The following is a 26,114-nucleotide window of genomic DNA, read 5'->3' as shown; positions in this document are numbered from 1 at the left end:
GGGAATATGCAAAATTAAATCTGTTGTATCCTCTTCGACTCAAAGGAATCAAAGCCAAAATTCCAAGATTGATCTTTCAGGACCAGGGGGAAGATACAACAAAGGATCACGAAGTTTTCTTTCCTAAGAAGGGTAAGTGTTTAAATCTATTTATATTAATATCCTCTAATAATGCCTTTATTGAAATATCACTAACATGTATAATTTTATATATATATATAAGATACAACTTGATGAACTTACATGCATAAACATTATAAAATGATCTGAATAATGAAAAATGTTAACATGTGATATACACATAGATATATAATGAAAAGAAATTTAAAAATTTTAAATTTTCTTATCAAATTATTAGTATATGATACAGTATTATTAACTATTACTACCATGTTTTACATTAGATCTCCAAATTTTAATTGTTTTACTTTGGCCAATATCACCTGAATTTCTCACTGGCTAATAACAATCAACATCCTGCTCTCTGCCTATATGAATGCCATATTTTATATGTGCACATACACGCAATATCTTACATTATTAATCTTTATGTGTCTTGCTTATTATTTAGCTTGAGGAATTCACATTTTGAGAAGTCCGTGAACCTGATATATGTAATTTTTCACCATTTTCTGCTACCCTAAGACTCAAGTAAGACAAAAGTACATCTTTGAAAGAAAAGTAAATAATATTCATAAGATTAATGGATACAAGGGGTGCAGCATTTTGGTTAGTAAGCATCCTTCTCAAGGACAGATCTCTCACTCTTCTAGACATGTTTTTCTGCATCATGGGACTACAACTGAACCACTGATTCCTAGAGTCTAGTTGTTTTGTTTAGATTAGAAAAGTTTTTATGGTTCAAGCGCAACAAAATCTAATAAGCTTTAAAGCTCAAACTCAAGATGAAAGACTTCTGCCTCCAATTTTTACTAGTGATCGGAGGATGCAAACAAAGGAGGAAAGGATGAGGTGAGAGAGAAAAGCCTTATCTTTTTCCTTTGTTTTTTCAAGGGATCCATGTTTTCACATGGTAGCACTGGCCTTGACTTTATAGGCTAAATTTATGATAGTTTTTTTTTTTTTTTACCATATTTAGCTTTTAAAACTTTAATGAGGGGAAGACAATGCCACTCAGTACCAAGTAACATTAAAGGCAAGTTCTATGGATTCCGGCTGGTTAGGTCCAGACATTTCTGACTTATGCCTCACATTTGTGAGAGAAAATATTGTTGGAAGAGTGGGTGTGGTATGACGCAATCCTTCTTTCCTTTATCCACAGATTCTATAGAGAAGAATGGCTCCTGAAAATGGTTCTTTTGTGAATGAATTTATTCTGATGGGGTTAACAGACCGGCCAGATCTCCAAATACCACTATTCTTCCTGTTTCTAGTAATGTATGTGGTCACTGCGTTAGGAAATTTGGGCTTATTAACTCTAATTGGATTGAATAAACATCTTCACACTCCCATGTACTTTTTCCTCTTTAACTTATCCTTTATTGACCTTAATTACCCTTCTGTATTTACACCCAAGATGCTCATGAGCTTCATATCAAAGAAAAATGTTATCTCCTACAGAGGGTGTATGATTCAGCTCTATTTTTATGGTTTCTTTGTCGTTTCTGAATGCTATGTGCTGACATCAATGGCCTATGATCGCTATGTGGCCATCTGTAATCCACTGTTATATAACACTGTCATGTCCCCTAGAGTGTGTTGCAATCTTATGCTTGGTTCATATATTATGGCATTTTCTAGTGCCACGGCCCACACTGGAGGCATCCTGAGACTGACCTTCTGTGATGCAAACACCATCAACCACTATTTCTGTGACATTCTTCCTGTGATGCAGCTCTCCTGCAGCAGCACCTATGTCAGTGAATTAGAGGTTTACATTGTGGTGGGGATCAACATCATTGTGCCTACTGTTACCATCTTATTGTCTTATTTGTTCATCCTCTCTAATATATTTAAAATAAGCTCCACTGAGGGGAGGTCTAAAGCTTTTAGCACCTGCAGTTCCCATGTAATTGCCGTTTCCGTATTCTTTGGATCAGCTGCATTCATGTATCTTAAGCCATCCTCTGCTTGGTCTATGGATGAGGGAAAAATCTCTTCTGTCTTTTATACTATTGTAGTTCCCCTGATGAACCCTTTAATCTATAGCTTTAGGAATAAAGATGTGAAACTTGCCCTGATACAATCTTTAAGAAAAAGATAGCTTTGATCAGAAACATTATTTCTCGGTGTATGTGCTTGCAGCACAATTAAATTCTGAGTTCACATAAAATGTTTTTGGTCAAAACTTCTATTTCTTTCTCATCTTGGGGGGCAAAATTTGAAACTGATCTTGTTTTCCAAATCTTTTTGTTCGTTTGTTTGTTTGTTTTGAGACAGGGTCTCACTACGTAGTTGACACTGACCTGGAACTCATTATGTAGCCCAGGCTGATCTCGAACTCACAGCAATTCTCCTGCCTCAGCCTCCCAAGTGCTGGGATTACAGGCATGCGCCACCATGCACGGCCTCCAAATCTTTTATTACAGCATGTTTTCTCACTTAAAATTGTACAATGTCTCCTTTCACCATTTTTTCCATTATGGATGAATTAAGTTCAAAAGACTAGGAAAATGTGGTTGACAGAGTAAACTAGAAAATGTAGTAGACAAAATTATAAGACAACCAGTTTGTTTTAGGCCTTTTTATTTCCTTAAAGAGCTATAAGATTCTAAGTGATTGACTTTTCTGAGTTTCATTAGCCCATCCACACAATAAATATACATAGATAATATAGTAAGCATTAGTTACACTTCACAAGGTACAGTAAATATATCTGGCTGAAATGTTTAACATATAGTGTTTACATCTGCAATAGAGTTTGTATTTGATAGACTATGCAAAAAGATCTATATTTATAAAACGCTAGCATATGAAAGAAGCATATTCCTGACCAATGGAAGATAGAATGACTAGACTATAGACAGCCTGTGAGACTCATGCTTATCAACAACTGACAAGTGAAATTGTGTCATCCTCAAACACAATATCAGCCTAGTGTCACTTGATTTTATTATGTACAGGATCATCCATTATTCATGAGGGCAAATCCATATTGACAATAAAGGAAGGAAAGAAGGAAGAAAGGAGAGAGGGAGAGAGGGGAGGAAGGAAGAAAATACACAGGACTACACAGGAATTTTTCTAAAGTTTCTTATGTTAAGTTTTTGTTCATGTGGACAACTTGATGGTACTTTTTGTGTGGCTAGTAGAGATGAGAGATGATTGACACAAATTGGCAACAGAATTTTCTTGATAAGGAGAATTAGAAATTATTTTCAGGGTCTTTTAATTGAGAACATTGTGGTTTGGAATAGAATGAAACAGACAGATCTGTTCCCAAAGAAACACACTGTCAATTAAAGAGATCTCTGAAGAACGACCAATGAAATTTTAAGAGCATTTTAATCTGACTTTGTGTCTTGTTCAGCAGAGTACTCACTATCCTGCACTCATCGTAAAGCTTGGAAACACTTATGAACCAGAAGTTATGTAGGTAAATATTGTTTTAGGTATTAAAATGACCATACTTGTGGGGAACCAGGAAGAAAAAGAACAACAACTTCATAATATTAAATAGTGAATGTAAATTAAAGTTAAAATTAGAAAGAAAGAATTTAAAAATTAAAATAATGGGAGAATGAGGTCTACTCTCTCTTCTTTTTTATAGAAGGCCAAGAAATACGAAAATTATAGGTTTCTCTGGATGTAACAGGGGCTGAGGCCATTGCTTTTTAAAAATATTTTCTTGGTACATTTTAGGTACACAATATAATGACTTTTAGCATTGGAAATTTATACCTTTATGTGCTCCATCTTGATTCTCATATTTTGCCCCTTTCCCCCGCCCTCCCTTTAACCCCTCCTCCACCAGTTCCTATTTACAAAGACTTTGTTTTCATTTTCTCATATTAATTCCATTAGGCCATTTAATTTTAAAGAAAAGTTAACCTGGAGGACAGGAGGACCTAGGAACAACTAAGTCACTCCTGTTTTTATTAATTTTAATATACTATTCCTATTTGGAATTTAAAGAATTAAAACCTGGTATTTCCCTGGGAGAGCAGTGAGAATTAGAAAACTACATTTGCTAAAGGGAACAAACTGTGATAATTTTCAAGAGTAGGGTGACAGATAATTTTTCTTCTCAGGAAAATTTCATGACTCAAAAACTATTTTGAAAATTCCTAATCTGATGCACTAAGTGGCAATTTAGACAATTTCCGAGATAATTGTAATAATATACTATTTTCCTTTCTAAAAAAACTCTCAATTCAGTGTTTGAGTGCTGCAGAATTGAATGTCAGTTGTTCATTGGCTTGTATGTTTTTATGTATGGCTTTGTTAAACTTTTCATGTAAAGCTTGAATTAACCACTCCTTCCCCATCTGATGGTTGCAATATCAACATATTTGGTATTTTTTCACAAGTTCCAGCTCTGTATAATTATTGAACTTGGTAAGAATTGTTTAAATTGCTTTACTGTTCCTTTTGATAAAATTATTTATCTATTAAATAAATTATATTTAAATAATATGATAATATCTGCGTCATTTGGTATCTCTTTAAAAATTGAGTTTATTGGTACATTTTAGGTACACAGTACAGTTACATTCATTATTGGGATCTTGTGCCTTTACATGGCAGGTCTTGGTTCTCATTTTTTTCCCTTGCCCCTGCCCTCCCTTCACTCCCTCCTCCCCTCCCCATTTACAAACACTTTATTTCCATTTTTTCATTTTCTCATATTTTTTCTTTTCCCTTATTACCTTTCCCCTACTCTTCCCACTTTCCCTACACCTTTAGCCCTTTTCTTCCTATTTCATATTGTCAATTACCTCATTAGGATCTTATGTACTATTATAATTTATTCACACCAGAGAAACTATTCAATATTTATAGATGCGACTTATTTATTTCACTTAGGAGTATATCCTCAATATTTATCCATTTTCCTATGAATGAATCTAATTCCTCATTCTTTATGGCTGAGTAGTATTCCTTAGCCCTTTTCTTCCTATTTCATATTGTCAATTACCTCATTAGGATCTTATGTACTATTATAATTTATTCACACCAGAGAAACTATTCAATATTTATAGATGCGACTTATTTATTTCACTTAGGAGTATATCCTCAATATTTATCCATTTTCCTATGAATGAATCTAATTCCTCATTCTTTATGGCTGAGTAGTATTCCATTTTATAGAAAAACCACATCTTCTTTATCCAGTTTCCAACTGATGGGCAAAAGGGCTGTTTCCAAGTTTTAGCTATTACAAACTGTGCCACTATAAACATAGGTGTGCATATAGCACTGGTCTATATCTCAACTTAATAAAGGCTATCTATGAAAAAGCAACAGCCAGCATCGTATTAAATGGCCAAAAACTGAAAACCTTCATGTTAAAATCAGGAACAAGACAAGAATGCCCACTATCACCACTCCTCTTTGATATAGTTCTGGAAACATTAGCCATAGCAATTAGACAAGATAAAGGAATTAAAGCAATAAAGACAGGAAAGGAAGAAGTTAAACATTAGGTATCTTTTGAAGGTATGGCAGAGGTTATGTTTGTACCTTATGTATTTCATTAGCACTTCAACTGACCAAATCTATATTAAACTGGATCACTGATCTTTCATTTGAAGAATCTCAAAAATAAAAGAGTTTCTTTTTTAAAATGACAAATTTCCTTTTAAATTAAATCCCTCATTTATATTTTTTGTAAAATTAACTTCAAAACTTTAAATACTTTGTAAATGTGATACAGGATAAAAAGTCATCAAAAAAATCCCATGGAAATAGAAATTCAGTTTGACCTAGATATCCCTTTTCTATGTATTTTCTCCAGAGATATAATGAAATCATATTAGTCATCAATGCCCACCCATGTTTATGGCAGCATAACTCTTCTTGGCTACATGTTGAAAGTGGCCCATATGTCCATCAACAAATGAGTGAATAAAGAAAATATGGTCTATGTGTGTAGTAGAGTACTATTCAACCATAGAGAAGGGTAAATTTGAGTGATTTATAAAAAAATGGATGCACATTGAGACTATAATGTTAAGCACAATAAATCATACACATGCTTTCTCTTATATGGGAAGCCTAAAGTATAAATTATTTAAAGAGTAAAATTAAAGACAGATAACTAGAAACAGGGAGTTAGATAAAATGGGAAGGAGAGTTAGAGATAGAGGTAGAGGAGAGTGAGGAGAGGGAAAGGGAAAGTAAAAAGCATTAAGATGTGTTATATACTCGTAACAACTCCCTCAATTCATGTTATCATTAGCTACTGCAAATGTATATTAATGAAAAAAATACCGTGGACTTTGGGGCTCAAAGTGGCCTCTTTTTAAAAAATTGATTTTATTGGTACATTTTAGGTAGAGGGTCAAAGGGGCTTCTCGGAGGAAGCTTAGGCTAGGAGGAGGAGGATCCACCCTGAACCCACTAGGAAGAGACAAGGGAGCTCTGCTTCAGGACCCTCCCGCAGCTCAGCCTCTGGATCTCTTCATGTATGCCTTGCAATAAAACTATACTCAGAAAAAAACAAATGCAATCCTTTTAATAGAATAATGATGGCCCATCCTGGTTTAAAATTTCATTTCCCTAATGATGAATGATTTGAAAACCTTTCTCTTTTTAGATTTTATATTTTGCAGCAGTTTCATATTAACAGTAAAATTGATGAGAAGGTGCACACATTTCCCATATAGCCCCTGCCCACACATAAACACAGACTCCTCAGTTATCAACATTTGTCATCAGAGTAACATTTTACAACTCATGACTCATATTGATGTACTACAAGAACCAAAACTCCATAGTGTCCATTGGTGTTCACTCTTGGTATTTTATATTGTGGGTTTGAACAGATGTATGACGTGTATGACCCTTAAATCATATAGATCATTTCATTGCACTCATTATACAAAGTATTTTAATTTTCACCTTTCATTATTTGTCTAGTCTTCATTCTGTTACCATGTAACTCCTGGAAATTACTGCTTTTTTCACGGACTTTAGATTTTTTACCTTTACAGGAGCACCATGCAATCATATTCACGTATCACTTTCAAATGGCCTTTTCTATTTGGGAATATACATTTAATGCTTCTCTGTGTCTTTCCATAGCTTAGTAGCTCTTTTCTTTTTACTGCTGAGTAACATTTCATTGAGTAGGCCACTCTGTATTTATTTACTCTTACTCTGCTGTTTCCAAGTTTTCGTAATTGTGAATAAGGCTATAATACACATCCATGTATGCTCATTTTTGTGGACACAAGTTTTTGACTCCTTTGGATAAATATTGTGGAGTGCGATTACTGAACCATATTATGAGTAGGTTTAGTTTTGTAAGCTCTCAAAGTATCTTCTAAATTGGTTTAGCATTTTAATTTCCCACCAGCAATATACGAGAGTCTATTTTTTCTACATCCTCACTAACATTTGTTATTGTCAGCCTTTTGGAATGTGGCTACTCTAGCAGGGTGGTTTGGTGTTTTACTGTTGTTTGCATTTTGCTGATTGGAGATGTTGTGGAGTGTCTTCAATTATGATTATTTTCTAGCTGTATATATATATCTTCTTTTATATAGTATTTGTTCTTCAATTATATTTGAATTTGTAGTTATTTTTGTGTTATAGATTTCTAGTCTGAGATTGTATAATGTGCCTTCTTTCAAATTTTAGAATGTATTTATGGCCCAGAATATGATTTACCTTGATAAATTCTATGGCACATGTTTTCTGTTATTTGGGGGTTAAGTAGTCTATAGATATGGACCTTCTAGTTCATCATTGATGCTTTGGTTCAACTGTGAACTTCCCATGGAGCTTCCTATTTCTGTAAAGGGGTGTTGAGGTTTCCAATGGCAGTAGTGGATTTATGCTTTGGGTGTTTTTTTTTTTCCCAAACATTCTTTGATATTATGTTGTTAGGAGAAATCACACTAAGGATCTTACATCTTCTTGAAATATTGACCTTGTATTATTATGTAGTGCTCTTCATCAATCATAGCCTTCACTTGCTCTGAATTGAGCCCAGTCTGAAATTAAAATAGCTACTTCTTCCTGCTTTCCTTGGATTAGTGATGGAAAATTATATATATTTTTCCATTCTTAATCCTCTGAAATCACCATCTTATTTTCTGTTTATAGATTTGCTTATCTTGGACAGCTCAAAAAAATGGAGTAATATGATATCTATTCTTTTTTCATGTGGCATAATGTTTTCAAAGTTCATCTATTTAGGAACTTATAAATATGCAATCTCTCTCTCTCTCTCTCTCTCTCTCTCTCTCTCTGTGTGTGTGTGTACCAGGGATCAAAACTTGGGTCTTGCATTTGTAAGGCAGGTGGCAGAACCACTGAGCTAAATCTCTGGCCCTGCATCATTTCTTTTTCTTTGGTTAAATAATAGTCAATTGTTTGGATATATCACATTTTATTTTCCCATTAACCAACTGATGAACATTTGGAAATTATCTATTCTTGGTTATTATAAATGATGATATTATTAACATTCATGTGCAAGATTTTGTGGGAATACATATTTTCATTTTCCTTAAACACATAGGTAGGAGGGGAATTACTGGTTCCAATGGTAATTGTGTTCCTAGTCTTTTGAGAAAATGCATATTGCTTCATAAGTGGTAGAAACCATTAAACATCCTCACCAGTAGTGTATAAGCATTCCAAGTTTTCACACCTTCCCTAACATTTGATGTAAGTTGTCTTCTTTATTAAAACCTTTCCAATGAGTCTGAGGTGGCTTTTGTGGTTGCTTTGTACTTCCTTTATTATCAATTATTTTGAGCATCACTTTCAGTGTGTTTTAGCCCTTTGTATGTCTGCTTGGGAGAAATATGTGTTCCAATACTTTACCTATTTTAAAATGACTCGTCTTTTTGAAATTTTACATATGAAGAAGTTATTAATGAACTTGGGATACTACTCCTCATGATATATGATCTGGAGATATTTCATTCTCTGGTCGTCCTTTCCTTTCCTTGATGATATTGATCAAATCTCAAAAAATTTGATTTTGATCAAATCCAATTTACTTTTTACTTTTTTGTTCTTATAGAATATAGTATCTAAGAAATTATTGTTTATTCCAAGGTCAAATATTTAGTCCCATTTTTTCTCAATAGTTTTATTATGTTATTTCTTACATTTAAATCTATTATTTATTTAGGGTTAATTTTATATTGTAGATTAAGCATTCAAATCATTTTTGCATGTGGAGGTACAGTTGTTCTAGCATTATATGTTGAAAAGACAATCCTTTGTCTAAAAATTATCCTGACATCCATTTTGAAAATAAGTGACCATAATTTGTGAGTTTATTTTTGACTCCCCATTTTATTTCATTTAAAATATATGTTTAATACACACATCTGTCACACTCACTTTATTTCTGTGGACTATTTCTTTTTTTTTTTCCTTTTATGTTATATGCATTCTTTATATCATTATGTCCCATTTCTGTGACTTTACGCTCCCGAGGTCTAAGATCTAAAAGTGAAAATTAGACTAGTGTAAGAATGCTTTCAAGATACTATTATATTATTTATGATCTCCATGTAGAGTGAAAATGTAACAGAAAGAGGAAATGCCTTTAAATATTCTTTGCCTAGGTAGCATGGCTTGAAATAGTTGCTTTCTTTAGCAAAGAGCAAAAGAAAAGATAGCTCATAATAAGTAGAGAGATAGATCTTTTGCAAATAGGAAGAGGACCAAGAGGTGGAGAGATGGGCCAGAGGGACAAGAAGGGGATGAGATGTGTTATGTACAAGAACCAACACTTCAAGAGGAATGAGATCATTACACTCATTATAACTTAAACATTAATTTCCAAATGGCAAAATTTCCATCTTTGATAGGAATCTACTTAGATCACATTACTATATATCTTCCTAGGAATGGTTAACATAAATTTATTAACAGCAGGATAATCAGACACAAATTTCTAGTAGTTTTTCAGAAGTAAACACCTTGCTAGGAAGAACTGAGAGTGGTTGTGTTTGTTTGTAATCTCAGGACTCTGAGAGGCTGAGCTGGGAGGATAATAAATTTGAGCCTACCCTGTGCAACTGAGTGACTTAGCCAGATCCTGTTTCAAAATTTAAAAAATTAATCAATAAAAAGGGCTAGTGTTGTCACTTAATGAGAAGGCTCTAGGTTCAGTCTCCAGTTCCACGAAACAAACAAAAACTTCAGAAGGGAGAAATGGATTTAAAAATTAGATATTCCATAAAAAGCTACTAAATGGAGTTATTGCAATTTTTGCAAAATTTCAGATGAAGAAAATAAGAACCAGAGAGCAAGAATGTGTGGGAAAATTTCCACTTAGAATGGGTAGGAAAGAGAAACAATGCAGTGTATTTCCCACTGGATATATCAAGATGGAGAGAAGGACACTTATTTTTGGCTCTGTGTTGGTGGTTGTACATGCCCCAGGGTAAAGGAAAATGCTTGAATGAATTTGTGAGACCCTTGGGAATTAAAGGCAGATCATAGTCCAAGGTATAAACACAATCTTTTATTTTCCTTTTTACAGGTGGAATCTGTTCTCTAGGGAAGAAACCAAGGAAGCTCTTATTCTGTTTATTACCAAACACATTATGTCACTGATTCCACATTAAATCCTTTGCATCATATTAAGTGGCAAATGTGACAATAATGTAGACTGTTTTTTCTCTGTTATGTAAAAGTACTCCAAGTCATAATCAGAAAACATGATCTACCCTTAACAAAAATTTCCGGGCCAAGGTGAAAATTCTGTCTGCCTTGTCTCCTCTCATTATCCAAGGAACCAAAGCCTAAAAGCCTGAAATTTTCATTTCAGGTCTTTGGTGGACAAGTAACAAGAGTAAGGAAACACCAAACTTTTCTGGTCTATGGAGGGTGAGTTTATAAATTATATTACTGTTAATGTCCTTCTTTGCATTCAGGGACCTACATTAGGATGTTTTGCCCACCCCCCATTTTGGGCAGTCCTGAAACTTCAGTAGTACTAGCAAAGGAATTTGTTCAGAGAGGGAGCAGAAAGTGTTCAGAAACATTTAGGAGTTCTCAGTATTCAGATGCCACCATTGTTCAAGGAAAGAACTCTCCCTGCCTTAGGAGATTTAGAGCTTTAATTTTGTAACAAATTTAGTGACTCACCTTTCCTAGATCTGCTTTTTCTCTTGTGGATTAGAATCAATACTTTGTTTTATATTTTTCCAGAGTCACCTCTTACTATAGAGGTTATACCTCTACTGCTGATTACAGATCAGCACCAAGATGCTAAGGCCCCTGCTTCCCATTTTACTACTGAGAGGGTAGATAGGTGAAGGAAAGGTGTGAGGAAACAAGAGCCAGATCATTCTTTCCTGGAGTCTTTTCTCTGCTATCTCTTGATTTCTGAGTAGTCTCGTTTGGAAATGGCAGCATTAGCCTTTGCTTCCTAGGTGAGCTGATGATATACTTCAATATTGTTAGCTTAGTAAGACTTTAACAAGCGAATATCCATATCAGGTCATGATAAAGACTAATTCTATGGGCTCAGATTAAGTGAGACTTAGACTTTGCCAGTATATACTCCATTCTAGTGGGAAGAGATAGTGCAGGAAAAGCCAGGTTGTCTTTTAATGTGAACTCTTTTTCCATGACCATAGATTCTACTAGGGAAGAATGGCTCTTGAAAATGGTTCTTTTGTGACTGAATTCATTCTGATGGGGTTAATAGACCAGCCAGACCTCCAACCCCTACTCTTCTTCCTGTTTTTATTAATGTATATCACCACTGCAATGGGAAATTTGGGATTGGTAACTCTAATTGGGCTGAATTCACACCTTCACACTCCCATGTACTTTTTTCTCTTCAACTTGTCCTTTATTGATCTCTGTTATTCTTCTGTGTTTACACCCAAAATGCTTATGAACTTTGTATTAAAGAAGAATGTTATCTCTTACACAGGGTGCATGACCCAGCTTTATTTTTACAGCTTTTTTGTCATTTCTGAGTGTTATGTGTTGATGGTAATGGCCTATGATCGCTATGTGGCCATCTGCAATCCACTGTTGTATAACACTGTCATGTCCCCTAGAGTGTGTTGCAATCTTACCCTTGGTTCATATCTAATGGCATTTTCTGGTGCCATGGCCCACACTGGATGCATGCTGAGACTGACCTTCTGTGATGCAAACACCATCAACCACTATTTCTGTGACATTCTTCCTGTGATGCAGCTCTCCTGCACCAGCACCTATGTCAATGAATTGGAGGTTTTCATTGTGGTGGGGATCAACATTATTGTGCCCAGTGTCACCATCTTCATCTCTTATGGTTTTATTCTCTCCAATATCCTTCAACTGAGGTCCACTGAGGGCAGGTCAAAAGCCTTCAGCACCTGCAGTTCCCACATAGTTGCTGTTTGTCTTTTCTTTGGATCAGGTGCATTCATGTATCTTAAGCCATCCTCTGCTGGGTCTATGAATGAGGGAAAAATCTCTTCTGTCTTTTACACCAATGTGGTTCCCATGATGAATCCTTTAATCTATAGTCTGAGGAACAAAGATGTTAAAATTGCCCTGAGAAAATCCTTGACCAGAATAAAGTTTTGATAAGTAATTTAAGTTCTATATGTGCTTAATTATAAGACATGAAGTCTATTTTAATAGATGAGGAAATATCTATTCCTAGTTTTTCTCATCATGGTGACAGTTAAAGATTCTCTCCATTTCTTTATAATTTTAATAGTCATTTTCCCCCATCACTTACACATTTTTTCTTTTCATATTTTTCCTATTTAATAGTAAAATTAAGGAAGATTTCATCTCTGACTTATTCTCATTGTCATTATGGACTATTTTTCTTTTAGTAAAAATAAAAAAATTTGCAAATGACAAAATAAATACTAGGATAATTCTGTGCCATTCCAGAGGATGTGTTTCTTTTCTTCTTTGTGTGTTATTCTACTGGAAACAAATGAGACATGTTGGTTGTAGTCTTATCTTCCTATCCTACAGTGGGCAGGAAACGTCTCCTTCAAATGTCAGTGTTTCACACATAAAAGTTCACAGGACTTGAAGGTGCAAACTCTATGCATTAACTTTCTTTTTGTCAAAATATTCATATATACTTTGTACAACAAACTAGCTTGTAGAGGATAGCCAATATGTATTTATTGCATGGAAAATATACTAAAGCTTAGTAAGTTTAACAATTTAAAGACTCACCACTGTTTAATGAAAAGGCATAGAACAAGCCAATAGTTAATTATTTTAATTCTCCTGCTATTTTGATGTGCTTTCCCCTTTTTATCATTTGTATTTAGTTAAACATGACAAATATTTATGTCTTTAAAGTTGTCTATGCCTAAATGTTACATAAACATATGGAGGTGTTTTGTTATTGTTCTAAAAAACAATTTTAAGTTTCCATTTGCTGTGAAAGAAGAGGACTGTTGAGATATAGAGTTGGGAAATAATGGGCTCAAGAAGGGAGCTCAGTGTTGTATAAAACCTAAAAACAGAATCTCAAATGTTTTCAGGTACATTAAATTTAGAGAAGGAGTATGAGAAAAGATCCCAGCAACAGTCCAGGACCCCAAAAGACCCACAGCTTTTAAATAGGAGGTTGCTCTAAGGAAGGCGACTGGGGGTATAAAAGCTGCATTTCAGTGTGAATTTGTATTAGTTCCTTGTAGTACTGCAATATGCTTTTCTAGGATGAAGCCTTGATTACTCTTATACCACAAAGACTATACATTAATAGTTTTGGAGGAATTGGTATAAAAAAGACAGACACTTCTGTGAGAAAAGGGGAAGAGGAAGAATATCCAGCTCAGGAGAAATATTATGAGTTGTAATCAAAATGCAAGATAAGAATATAGAAAGTAAAAAGATGGAAAATTAAAGCCCCTCCATTAGTTTCTCAAATTTTTCTCCAAATTGGAGGACATTACAAATATAGGAGTGACAGATTTGTCTGTGTAGGATGAGTCTGTTGTTATTTGCAGTTAAAAAAATGTTAAATGGAATCAAAGTCTTTTTAAATAGGGCAGAGCGGAGAGGGTGAACGGAGGACAAGGAAAAGGGGAAAAAATGAGAACCAAGACCTGTCAAGTAAATGTACAAAATCCCAATGATGAATGTAACTGTACTGTATACCTAAAATGAAAAATAAACTCAATAAAAAGTGTTAAATCCAGACGGTCCTGGGAAGAATTAAATAATTCCAGTTTTGCAAGCTTTCACATGTTATTTCCAGATTGACTTTTAGATGTTAAAATATCATATTGCAGTTAGGAGAGCAATAATAATTTGAAAGAAATATTTGCTAAATAAACCAAATGATGACAACTTCATTTCTAAAATACAATGTATCATTTTTCCTTTGACAAAACAGGCAAAAAGATGATGAGTTTTAAAATCCTTAATCCTTAATTCTTTTTTTTTTTTTTTTTTTTTTTTTTTTTTTTTTTTTTGTGTTGTGTTTTTTTTTTTTTTTTTTTTTTTTTTTTTTTTTTTTTTTTTGGTGTTGGGGATTGAACTCGGGTCCTTGCCCTTGCAAGGCAGGCCACTGAACCTCTGAGCTAAATCCCCAGCATTAATCCTTAATTCTTAACCAAAAGACAATTTAAATATTTTCTAAAATAATTGTAATGTTACTATTTTACCATTTTTCTAATCTTCACTTAATATTATGTATTGTAAAATTTATCATAAGTACTTTATTGTCTTGTTCATTTATTTTTGAATGTTGAATAGTTTTGAATCATTGACTTACTGTGTGAATTGATCACTCATAATCTGTCCCCTAATCCAGTATCAATTTGCTTGATTTTCAATTACAAAAGTTCTATTTATTTGAAAGAGTTAAAGAGTTAATCTTGCAGTTTACTGTTCTTTTTTTTGAGGCGGGGGTACCCTGGATTGATTTCTGGTCCTTGCGCTTGCAAGGCAGGCCACTGAACTGCTGAGCTAAATCCCTGGCTTGTTTTTTTCTTTAACATACTGTTTCTTTTTAATAAATCATTTCCTCTTATTGAATGAGGCACACTTCTAAATAAGCTAATAAAATTTCCATTATTCATGATGCTTTGTGGACTTTTTAGGGATTTATTCACTCTGTCATCTATTTTATCACTAACCGGAGTAGTCCAAAGAGTACATTAAACTGGATCACTTGAGTTTCATTACACAAGCCTCAAAACACAAAGAAAATGCTTCCATTTCAGAGAAGATAAATTTTCATACATTCTGTAAGACTTTTAGTGAAAAAAGCTAATGTTCAGAAAGACATAAAGACATTGTAAAAGTTAAGGGTGGCAAAGTTAAGAGATAATTTTGTCAATAGCTTTTGCTTAGCACTTTTAAGTATGCTGTTTTAAGGCTTTATTCAAAGGAAATTAAAAAAGCATAAAAGAGAGTGAAATGATATCAATTTTTCACATCTGAGATTTTAAAAGTAAGCCATGGGATTCATCTGAGTTTGCAAACTCCAAAAGGGATATTTCTAAATTAATGTTGAAATTTGAACTTTCTGAGTGATAGCTGAAAAAATTTTCCAGAAGAAAAATTTGCTCATTGCATTTATAATTAGCTTAATGTAAACTTTCTCTAAGCAAACTGTGATTGTTGGTCAGGATTAATTTGGAATGAAACAAAATCAGAGTGCACTCTAGTTAAAGCCTGATGCAAGCCAGAAGTAAAAGGGCTTGATTTCTATATCCCTATACTTCCTTAACTTCCAATTTTCACTAGTCTCCACACTGCTACCCTATAGAATTGCAACCTACCTGTGGAAAAATTCCAAAATTGTCTTATCTAACCGGTAGTACTCCTAAAAATTGATTGTGAGAGCTGATGAGGAATTTTTCTATAAATCTAACAGCTGGCAAATTTTTGGTTAGTTCAGCTGAATATCAGATGAAGTAGTTTGTTTCTGGGACCATGTTGTGGTGAATTTTTATCTTTCTGATTTAAAATTTCAATGTGAGGAAGTTCTACTTCTGAGTCAGAATTCTTTCTTCTTAGGGTTTGGGTGGTTCGTGGAATCACTTGAACTGTTCAAGCTCTCTCTCGGGCATGAAGCTGAAGACCTATTTTGGACATCAAGCTACAGGATGGTACACTTGGTTAGAGGATGCTTGGTCAGAGAAGGAGCACCTTCTGCAGTGTCCATCTGTCCAGCTCTGCACTCCTCTAGCAAGAAATGAAATTTAGCAGAGGAGGAATCCCAGAGCTTGTCTCATAGATGATGGGCCAATGCTAACAAAAGGTTATGGACCATAGCAAATATAATTTATAAAGAGTTGAGTATGTGCATAGATATTTTGATTCTAAATCATCCTTTTTAAAAATAATAAAAAGTTTGCATATTATTTAAAATTAGCAGAACATGAACATTGATTTTTATGAAGAAACAGTGCCTAAAAACCTAAGAGCAAAATACTCACATAAGAAAAATGTCCAGGAAGTATCCTTCATATTTCATATTTTATAACTCTCTCACCTAATTCAGAATGTGTGAATATATTCTTTGTTTTCTTTTTACTGAGTTTATTGGTATATTTTAGGTATACAGTACAGATACATTCATCATTGGGATCTTGTACCTTTACAAGACAGGTCTTGGTTCTCATTTTATCCCCTTGTCCCTGCCCTCCCTTCACCACCCCCCATTTACTAGCACTTTATTTCCACCTTTTCATTTTCTCATATTTTTTTCTTTTCCCCTACCCTTCCTGCTTTCCCTACACCTTTAGCCTGTTTCTTCCTATTTCACATTGTTAATTATCTCATTACGATCTTGGGTACTATTATAGTTTTTCACACCAGAGAAACTATTTGGTATTTACACATGTGTGACTTATTTATTTCACTTAGGAGTATATCCTCAAAATGTATCAATTTTCCTATGAATTAATCTAATTTCTCTTTCTTTATGGCTGAGTAGTATTCCATTTCATAGAAAAACCATATCTTCATCAGAATGTGTGAATATATGCTTAAGTGTTAATGGCCTAGACAATAAATGGCAATGGATAAGAATGGCTTAAATCATCATTCTTGTTTTCAGTCCCAGAGTCAGCAGTAAATCCTTACATTCAACATCTTATTTAAACTCACATCAGCCATGTTTGGGAGGCACCCATACGAGCAGCCCATTGAGGCTGAGATTGTTGCTGATCGACCCCTCTTCCAGAGCACCCTCTCCCCAGGCTTTCTCCATGCTGTGGCATGTGATAGTTCTGGAAATGAAGGATACCACATCAGGCCTGTCATGTCCCCTTTCTGCATCATCTTTGTCTTTTGGTAGGCTGGATGCATGTGACAGTGAGGTCCTATTTAGGTGCTGAAACTATGAGGAAAAGTCAGAATCAGGATGGAGAAGGAAGAATGGATGGAGCCGCTAATGATGGGACCTATGGAGGCCTCTGGCAATATTCTATTTCTAGATCTGCACAGTGGTTTTAATGTCCATTTTAAAATAGGTAGAAGTCTAAGTCATTTATACAACCTTTACATTTGTATTTATGGTAAATTTCCCAATATTATCAGGTTACAAAGCTTTGATGATTAAAGCTAGGCTTTAAATAAGCAATACACTAATCCATCAACAAAGACAGAAAGGAAAGCCCTGCATATAGGAATGATTTCTTAGTGTTCACTGTCTCACCTAGGAGAAGGCCAGCATATAAAACATATAGAGTAATTCAGACTGGGGCAGGAATAGGAATACCATTACCAACCCATATGTAGAATTTCACCCCAAGTTCTGTGGGTGAATGAAAGTCAACATATTGTCCAGACCGTGTGGGTTTGTGTTTTAAGTCATTATTCTGAGATTAATGGGATTCTGAAAAGTGTATTATATAATTTTATTTTCTCAACTCCTTCAATAGTCTTGATAAATCTTTCCATAAAGAACTTTTTCAGACATAATTTGTAATGGCTCTTTCTTCCAAACTTCTCCTCAATTAAAAAAATTGTAGTAAAATATATCATCTTAAGTATTTTTAAAATGTACCCTTGGTTGATATTGCATTCATAATGTTGTGCAATCATCACTACTAGTCAACTCCAGAACTTTTTATGTTCTGCAAAATTAAGGCTTTTTATCCATTAAACAGTCACTCCCCTTTGTTCTTTCCTCAAACCCACACAACCACCATTTTATTTTCTATCTATATTTAACTACTATAAATGTGTCACATAAGTAGATTGATAGTGATTGTGTTTTTGTGGCTAGAATTTTACACTTAGCATAATATCTTCAAAGTGCCTTCATATTGCAACATTCCAAACATCCTTCTTTTTAAGGTTGCACATATTGCATTGTGTATACACACCACACTTTGCTTATCCACTTGTTGTAGGACAGTTGGCTTGCTTCCATTTTTGCTTTTGTGGGTAATGCTAGTTGAATAAGTCCCTTGGAATTCCTTTTTCGAAAAATGTTTTATACATAGCCAGAGGCAGAAGGCTACATTCAGATGCAATAATTCTATTTAATTATTTGAAGAACTTTCCTACTGTGTTCCACAGTATGTCTGCCATTTTATATTTCTTTTAACAGTATACAGGGGTTCCAATTTATATGGAATGTGTCTGTACCAACATATGCTGCATTTTATTTTAAAAAATCATCTTTTTGGGTTTAGGTAGAATTGCATGATAATTTTAATTTTCATTTCCCTAATGATGTTGATATTTTCCATATGCTTTTTGGTCATTTGTACATGTTAGTTAGAGAAATATCTATCGGAATCTTCTGCCTATTTTTTCAGTTGTTTGCTTTCTTTTTGAATTGAATTATTTTATTTAATTTACAACTTTTATATGTTCTGACTGTTAATATCATTTAATATATGATTAACACATATTTTCTCCCATTCTGTGTGTTGATTTTACACTCTTAATATTATCTTTTGAAGCATAATTTTTAAATACTTTATTTGTCAATTTTTCTTTTGTTGCTAATACCTTAGGTGCCATTTCCAAGAAATCATTGCAAAATCTAATAGCATAAAGATGTGGCCTTCCCTTTTGTTTAAGAGTATTGTAGTTGTAAGTCATATTTATATCTTGGACCTAATTTAAAATTAGTTATTGTATACAGTGTTAGGTAAGGGTCCAAGTATACTTGGCTGCACATAGATATTTATTTTACCCATCACTGTTTGGTGAAGAGGCTCTTCTTTCCTCATTGAAACATGTTGTTAACTTTATTAAAATGCACTTGAGTATATATGAATGAGATTATTTCTGGTCTCTGCTTCATTTCATTGGGGTTTATCTGTCTTTGTAGCAGTACCACAGTCTTTTGGTTACTGTAGCTTTGTAGCTGGTTTCAAAATCAGGAAGCATGAATCCATTGGTTTTATTCTTTCTAAAATTATTGTTTTGGCTATTTAGAATTCTTTCACATTCCATATAAAATTCAAAATGGATTTTCTATTTTTGGAAAGAGAACCTGGGATTGTCACAGACACTGCATTGAAATCTGTGCATCCTTTTATACAATAGTAATATATTAGTAATATTAATTCTTTTAATATATGATTATAGAATGTGTTTTCATTTATTTGTGTCTTTAATTTCTTTCAGAAAGTTTTCTAGTTTTCATTATATAAGTCTTTCACTTCCTTGGTGAAAATAATTCCTAAATATTCTATTGTTTTTGTGATATTATAAATGAAGTCCTTTAATTTTCTTTTCCGATTCTTCACTGTTCCTACATGGTAACGCAACTGAGTGATTTTCCGCCAGAACATAGATTTTGTGAAAGTCATCACTCAATCAAAGTGAAAACAAGACAGTGAAAGACTGATGTGAACATCGCCCTCATTGTATATGTGGATTCTGTCAAGTCCATCACTACTGGGCATCTGCTCTGGAGATGAGGTGGGACCTGCTGAGGAATCATTGAACATCTGAGGAGACTTCTAGGATGGGGAAGAGCTCCTTCAAGTGGGCCCATCCCTGGATAAACTGAAAGTTGAACCTGAGCATGAGATGTATCATCAACGTCTCCCAGTAGAAATTAGAGTTGGGGAAGAATTATGTGACTATCATTGATACCCCAGGAATGGAAATGTATCATAAATATAATTGCGAGCACCACTGTCTGACTAGAAACCCAGGTTGGAAGGGAAGTAGGATTTCACAGGGTATTGTCACGGAAATAACAACTTTTCTAATATTTGCTGTTCTAAATATTTTTTATTCAGTATTTCAAAGAGCATCCTACCATAGTTCTTTAGGTCACATAGATTCTTTGGGAAGCAATCATCTAAAACAGCAGATGACTTCTTTGAATCCTTGAGAAAAAGATCACAAATACTATGGTTCCACTTTGTATTCAATGTCACTTTCTAAATAAGGGGAACATTTTTACTTGTAGAGCAAATGCGTACTTCTTTCATATCCTTCCATTTAAAAATTTTCTCTCCTTTGGAGATCACTGGATCATGTATTACTGCTATTTCAGCGTTTTGAGAAACCTTCCTATACTTTCCCATAATGGTTGCATTAATTTACATTTGGGGATTGGTAGTAAAAGGTCACTGGGTTTGATCAGGACCTGCTGTATGCTTGTATGGAAACATCATATTGAATCTTATTTCATTGAATAGTTATATAGAAATTTAAATTTTTCTCTGTCTATATTTCTCACAGACTTATAAATTCAGCAACTAGGATCGGCGAAGGCTGTATGTGGCTACAACTTCCCTCAAATACTGTGTTGACTAGATCACTTCCTCTCTTTATCCTCACCAGGAAACAACTGGCATTAGAGTGCTGAAGCCAGATTGAAATCAGCGATAGTTTTCTCTTTCTTAACAACTGCCACCCAGATTGTCAGGAGAGGCAAAACACACTCAAGTGTGCATGGTGAGGTAGAGAAGAATCACATGGCTAAAAAACAAAAAGTAATGAAACATTAAATTCAAGCAAAAAACTTCATCATCAGAATAAAACTGCTGTAACTTCCATTTGTTCTTATAATCCTATTATTCAATGACTGCATTGCTTTCCAAGTCTATTCTATTGTCTGAGACCATAGTATCTCTAAATAAATTCAAAACCCTCAGATAAGTGTCTAGCATATATTGAGCAGAGGGCCTTTCTTCAGGAGCCTAGTTCTTACTTGACTTATGGATATCAAACAAATGAACTGAGCCATATCTCTCCCTTGGACAGGCCTCAAAAGGATACTGGAAACATCTGAAATCTTCTACCCTGGTCATATGAGAGCATGAGATCACTGTGAAAAGCCCTTACTCAAGGGCTACAATTGCTCTGGAGTCAAAAACTCCTCATGGAACTCACTGTGGCCAAACTCTAAAAGCCTCCTGGAGCTGTAATCCACTGAGGCAAGACATTCTAGACATTTTTACATGTTGAAGTCATAAAGATAGCACACATCTGCAGACAGCTCTACCAAATGGGATGCAGTGGTTTGTCACGTATCAACTGAGGTGATGCCCAGGGTGGTGTGAGGGGTGGCAACCACCCAGAATCACTTGACTTTACATGACATGGGGGGAACCACAATGAGGCACAAGATAGAATCAGGTTGACTATCACAAAGTTTATGAAGAAAAGTGGTCTTATACAGGTAATTGCAAAACAACAGATTCTAAGATTAGTTTCAAGCTGGTTACATTGGTAGATGACTACAACTGCAGTACTCTGAAAGGCTCAGGCAACCGGGTTGCATGTTTAGAGCCCAGCCTGTACAATATAGCAACTTAGTGAGACCCTGCCTCAAAATTTAAAATGTGGAAGGACTGGGGATGTAGTTCAGTGCAAAGGCCTTGGGTTCATTCCCCAGTACAGTTAAAAAAAAAATTGTCAAGTAGACTCTAAAACATATCAATGAAACTTTCCTGCTCTTACTTTAAAATTCATTGGTGGGTCTTAGTATCTAAATGAACCTTTCACCAAGATGATTTTTTAAAAATAATTTGTTGATGATTTTAAAAATACTGGTCCATTTGAACTATAAAGACCTTCAAAGTATTAATACATTTCGTTTACAATATATAAAGCTCCTATTTGTTAATATTACCATTAACTTCATCTGTAAAATCTAACTACTGGGAAGCTATCTAGTTCATGATGAAAGATACAAATTCTGATACTTTTCTTGAAAGTTCAAAATTTTATCTTTGGCAATGTGTTCTATGAATTATTTTCCTGACACGGCAGACTTACTTAATTCATCTGAGAAAACACCCAGGCTTTCATAATCACAGTTTATTAGTCATTATTCCAAGAAACAATGCTGTGTCATGAGAAAAAAACGTTCAGTTCAGCTCATTATGCAAAAACAATCGCATAAGTGCTTTATCTTGGGACAAGTATTATATTATTGTGTGCAGCAGAATTGCATTATGTGTACTTCCCTCTCAACTGCATAGAATAATAAAAGATGTGCAATCAAGTGTTGAGATTTAATAAAATACTTTTTACTGCTTCCAAAGATCATTCTTAAAGCTAATGGGCATTTTGCTTTAACCTTGAATTCATAGCAATGAAGAAAACAATGACTAGTACACTGTTGAAGGTGTTCAGCTGATGTGAGGACAAGAAGCTAAAACAGGCAGATTAACTGAAAAGATACATTAGAGATGAATAGAAAAGAGAAATTTCTTCCTGCAAGAATGGACCAAGAACAAGTTCCACCCCCTTGCTTAAGTTTCTTCTGAAGAGAATATCAGATGTTTCTTTAGGGTAAGATTATTTTGATTTTTTTCCTTAAAACACTGTTACAGAGCCTGTGCCATCTGATAATGCCCTTTAAATGTGACCTTTTGCAGAAAGGACAACAAGCTGGCAACTTGAACACCCTCTGAACCCTGAAACCAGTTCATTAAAACTTATAAATAAACTACAGAAGATCGAGTCTGTCAGCTCTAATGCTTGTTTTTAATCAAAATATTGAAAACAATTTCATTAAAAGATTAAATTTACTGATTTCATTAATAAGGTTTTTTCTTGCTTCCTTACAATTGAAAAAATGTTAACAGGCACTTTACCAAGTAACAGTGACAAATCTGATGATCTTATTAAAGGGGTAACGTACAGGACCAAAGATCACTCTGTTTGAAAAGCACAAAGACCTCCCAGATGATGGCTTCCTTTGGCAACTTTTCTTAGCCTTCATTGGCAATTCATTGTCAATATACAGAGGACTCGGGTTTAAGGAACTTGTCAGTATACAGAAAAACTCCTTTGGACCATATCATCTAAAAGAATGCAAAGAGGTAACTTGCTTCAAAATGACTAGGACTGGGCAAACTTCAAAACTGTGCTTCCTTTGAAATTTGGAAAGGCTTTTGAAGAAAACATATTCAAATGAAATGGTGAGTGAGTAACCTAAATAAATTCATTCTGACACACATTGCTTTGTATGATTCTGGATCATTTGCTTGATTTCTCAGAGTCTTCATCTCCCTCAAAAGGCATTACCTCCATTACAGGATTGGTATAAGCATGATTGAGTTAATACATGTGCAATTCAATTTTAAAAAATATATTCAGCCTTCTATGGTGAACCTCTAAAATATATAAATAGAAACAATGTCTGATGAATTTTACATCTGGGAATATGAAGTAGATTAAATATTTCTCCTACTAAACACAAGTAAAATCCCTGAACATTATGTATAAAACCAACTTGAAGAGGTTCTGAAAAGTATAGAAAAGAAGGAAAATCTACTAGGAACCCTGGGATTCAAGAGAAGACATCCTTGTGAGTTCCCTGAATTTTCTTTTTACCTTAAATATTGCAGATTTAGAGGTGAAGAAATGGCAATAAGATAATTCCAATAACAAGGAAAATAATCTTTTAACTCCCTAACCTTTTATTTTTTCTATGAGAAATTTAGAAATTTCTGAGCTCATCACCGTTTTACTCAGCAGGATACTCAGGTAGATGTTTCCAATCAGTATTTAGAGGTGAAGGATCAAAATGTATAATTGATTATGTGAAATAGGAAGAAAAAGTCTAAAGGGGTAGGGAAGTGGGAAGTGCTGGGGAAACGAAAGAAGGGAAAGGAAAAAGAATGAGAAAAAGAAAAATGTAAACAGAGTCTTTGTAAATAGAGAGGGGTGGAGGAATTGAAGGGAGGGCAGAGGAATGGGGAAAAAATAAGAACCAGCATATGTCATGTAATGGTACAAATTCCCAATGATTAATGTAACTGTATTGTATAACTAAATTGTACCAGTAAATTTAATGAAAAAAAAAGAGTCATTTTTGGAGCTATTTTGGGGTTGACAATGCAATGAATTACTGAAGTTCTTGAACAAAATCAGGTAAAGAAATAAGGAAATTTGGAATACACTCCATGGATAATTACCACCAAAGATGTGGGAATAAAGAGAAAAAAGAGCTCAAATAAGAAATTTCCCTTAGGAGATCAATAGAAAATGGTGGATGTGCAATCCCCAAAGGGAAGGGAAAACCTGTGTGAAGTACTGAGGCTCTAAGGAATTAAGGACATACCATGATTTAAACAGTAAGCACAACCCCTGCATTTCCTTTTTATGCCCCAATCTGTTCTCTAGGAAGAGACTGAGCAAGCGACTTCCTTGCTTGTAGCCAAGAGCATTATGCCATTAAATTCCTGTTAAATCTTCTGGTGTCTTTCGCACTAGAAAATGTGATAAAAAATTGCCATTTATTTTTCTCCAAAGCTGGTGTTTTGTAGGAGAAATAATTATCATTGTAAATTATTACCACGTTTTCAGAAGGATTTCCAGAAAACACAAGAATTTAAGTCTGTGCTGTATCCTCTTGTAAATGAAGCAACTATAGCCTGTGAGCCTGGTGTTCTCCTTGTCCTGCCCCTGGGTAAAAAACCAATAAGAAAAGACTAAAATTTACTCTCTTAAAGAGGGTAAGTTTTGAAATCTATTGATATTAAGGTCATCCTTTTTGACACATCATTCATAAATTATTAGCATGTGTAATTTATGTATGATGCTTACAAATTAATATGAATGACATAAAATTATGAAATGACCTGAATAAAGAAGGAAATCAACACATCCATTACCTGCACATACTTATCCTTTCTGTATTTGGATTATATATGAGCATAATACCTTTTTATGTAATTGTAATTACACAATATAGTATTGTTAGCTACTGTAAACATGTAAAATAGATCTCCGAAGTTTCATTGTCTTGTATAATTGACTTATTTTACTCTTTGGCCAGTGTCACTTGATTTTTCCTCCACTGGCCAACGACAACTAACAACCCACTCTTTGTTCATACGAATGTAACAATTTTACATTTAGGTGAGATTGAGAATTACTTCTCTTTGTGTCTTGCTTCTTATGATTAGCATAATAATGTCATATTTTGAGATCCAGTCCAGGGTTCTAAGATGTTACTTTTTTATTATCTGAACTGTGAGACTCAAGTGAAACTAGTAGAAGAACATCTTTGATGGAAGCAAAGTGTTCAGAGGATTAGTGGACACAGATGTGCAGTATTTTAATAAGTACATTTTTTATCCATAGCCATATCTCTCATTCTTCAAGATATTTAAGTTTTGCTATGTCAGGAGGTAGTAAATGAATGATTTCTAGAGCCTGGTTCTTTTGTTTTAGATTAGAAATTGTTCATGGTTCCAACCTCACCAGAGGTCAACACAAAGATGAAAGGTCTCTGCCTCCAATTTTTTGGTAAAGGAAGGGTCCATGCAAAGAAAGAAATGATAATATGAGAGACAAATAACTTTATGCTTGACCAAGCATTTTCTTGTTTCTTGCTTGATTTTTCTATCGGTCTTGTTTGCACGTAGTACCTCCGGCCCCAGTTTTTTTGGCTAAATCAGTAATGTTCTTTCCTATAATTAGCTATTTCATCTTTAATAAGAAGAACACAATGTCACTCAGTATTACAGTAACATTAAAGGCAAGTCCTATGGATGTGAATTTATTCCAGACACTCCTGACATTGTTGGAGGAGTTAGATGGGCTCTGATGTAACCTGTTTTATTTCTGTTCACAGACTATCT

The 26,114-nt window shown here is 34.3% G+C and overlaps 2 protein-coding genes across 2 annotated transcripts; both read left to right on the top strand.

Annotated features, from left to right (window-relative positions):
* The first annotated feature begins 1,297 nt into the window (after window positions 1–1,297).
* On the top strand, window positions 1,298–2,224 carry LOC104854704 (olfactory receptor 8B3-like). Its single transcript, XM_010613286.1, has one exon. It carries the CDS (start codon window positions 1,298–1,300, stop codon window positions 2,222–2,224), a length of 927 nt encoding a protein of 308 aa, XP_010611588.1.
* A 6,771-nt stretch (window positions 2,225–8,995) lies between these two features.
* LOC104854703 (olfactory receptor 8B3) lies at window positions 8,996–12,687 on the top strand. Its single transcript, XM_010613285.1, has 2 exons — window positions 8,996–9,003; window positions 11,754–12,687. The coding sequence occupies exons 1-2, from the start codon at window positions 8,996–8,998 to the stop codon at window positions 12,685–12,687; spliced, it is 942 nt and encodes a 313-aa protein (XP_010611587.1).
* Window positions 12,688–26,114: the final 13,427 nt, after the last annotated feature.

Source organism: Fukomys damarensis, unplaced genomic scaffold (genome assembly GCF_012274545.1).
Source record: "Fukomys damarensis isolate Sample0158 unplaced genomic scaffold, DMR_v1.0_HiC HiC_scaffold_16, whole genome shotgun sequence".
In the NCBI taxonomy this organism is placed as follows: domain Eukaryota; kingdom Metazoa; phylum Chordata; class Mammalia; order Rodentia; family Bathyergidae; genus Fukomys; species Fukomys damarensis.
This window is presented reverse-complemented; position numbering and strand designations above follow the sequence as displayed.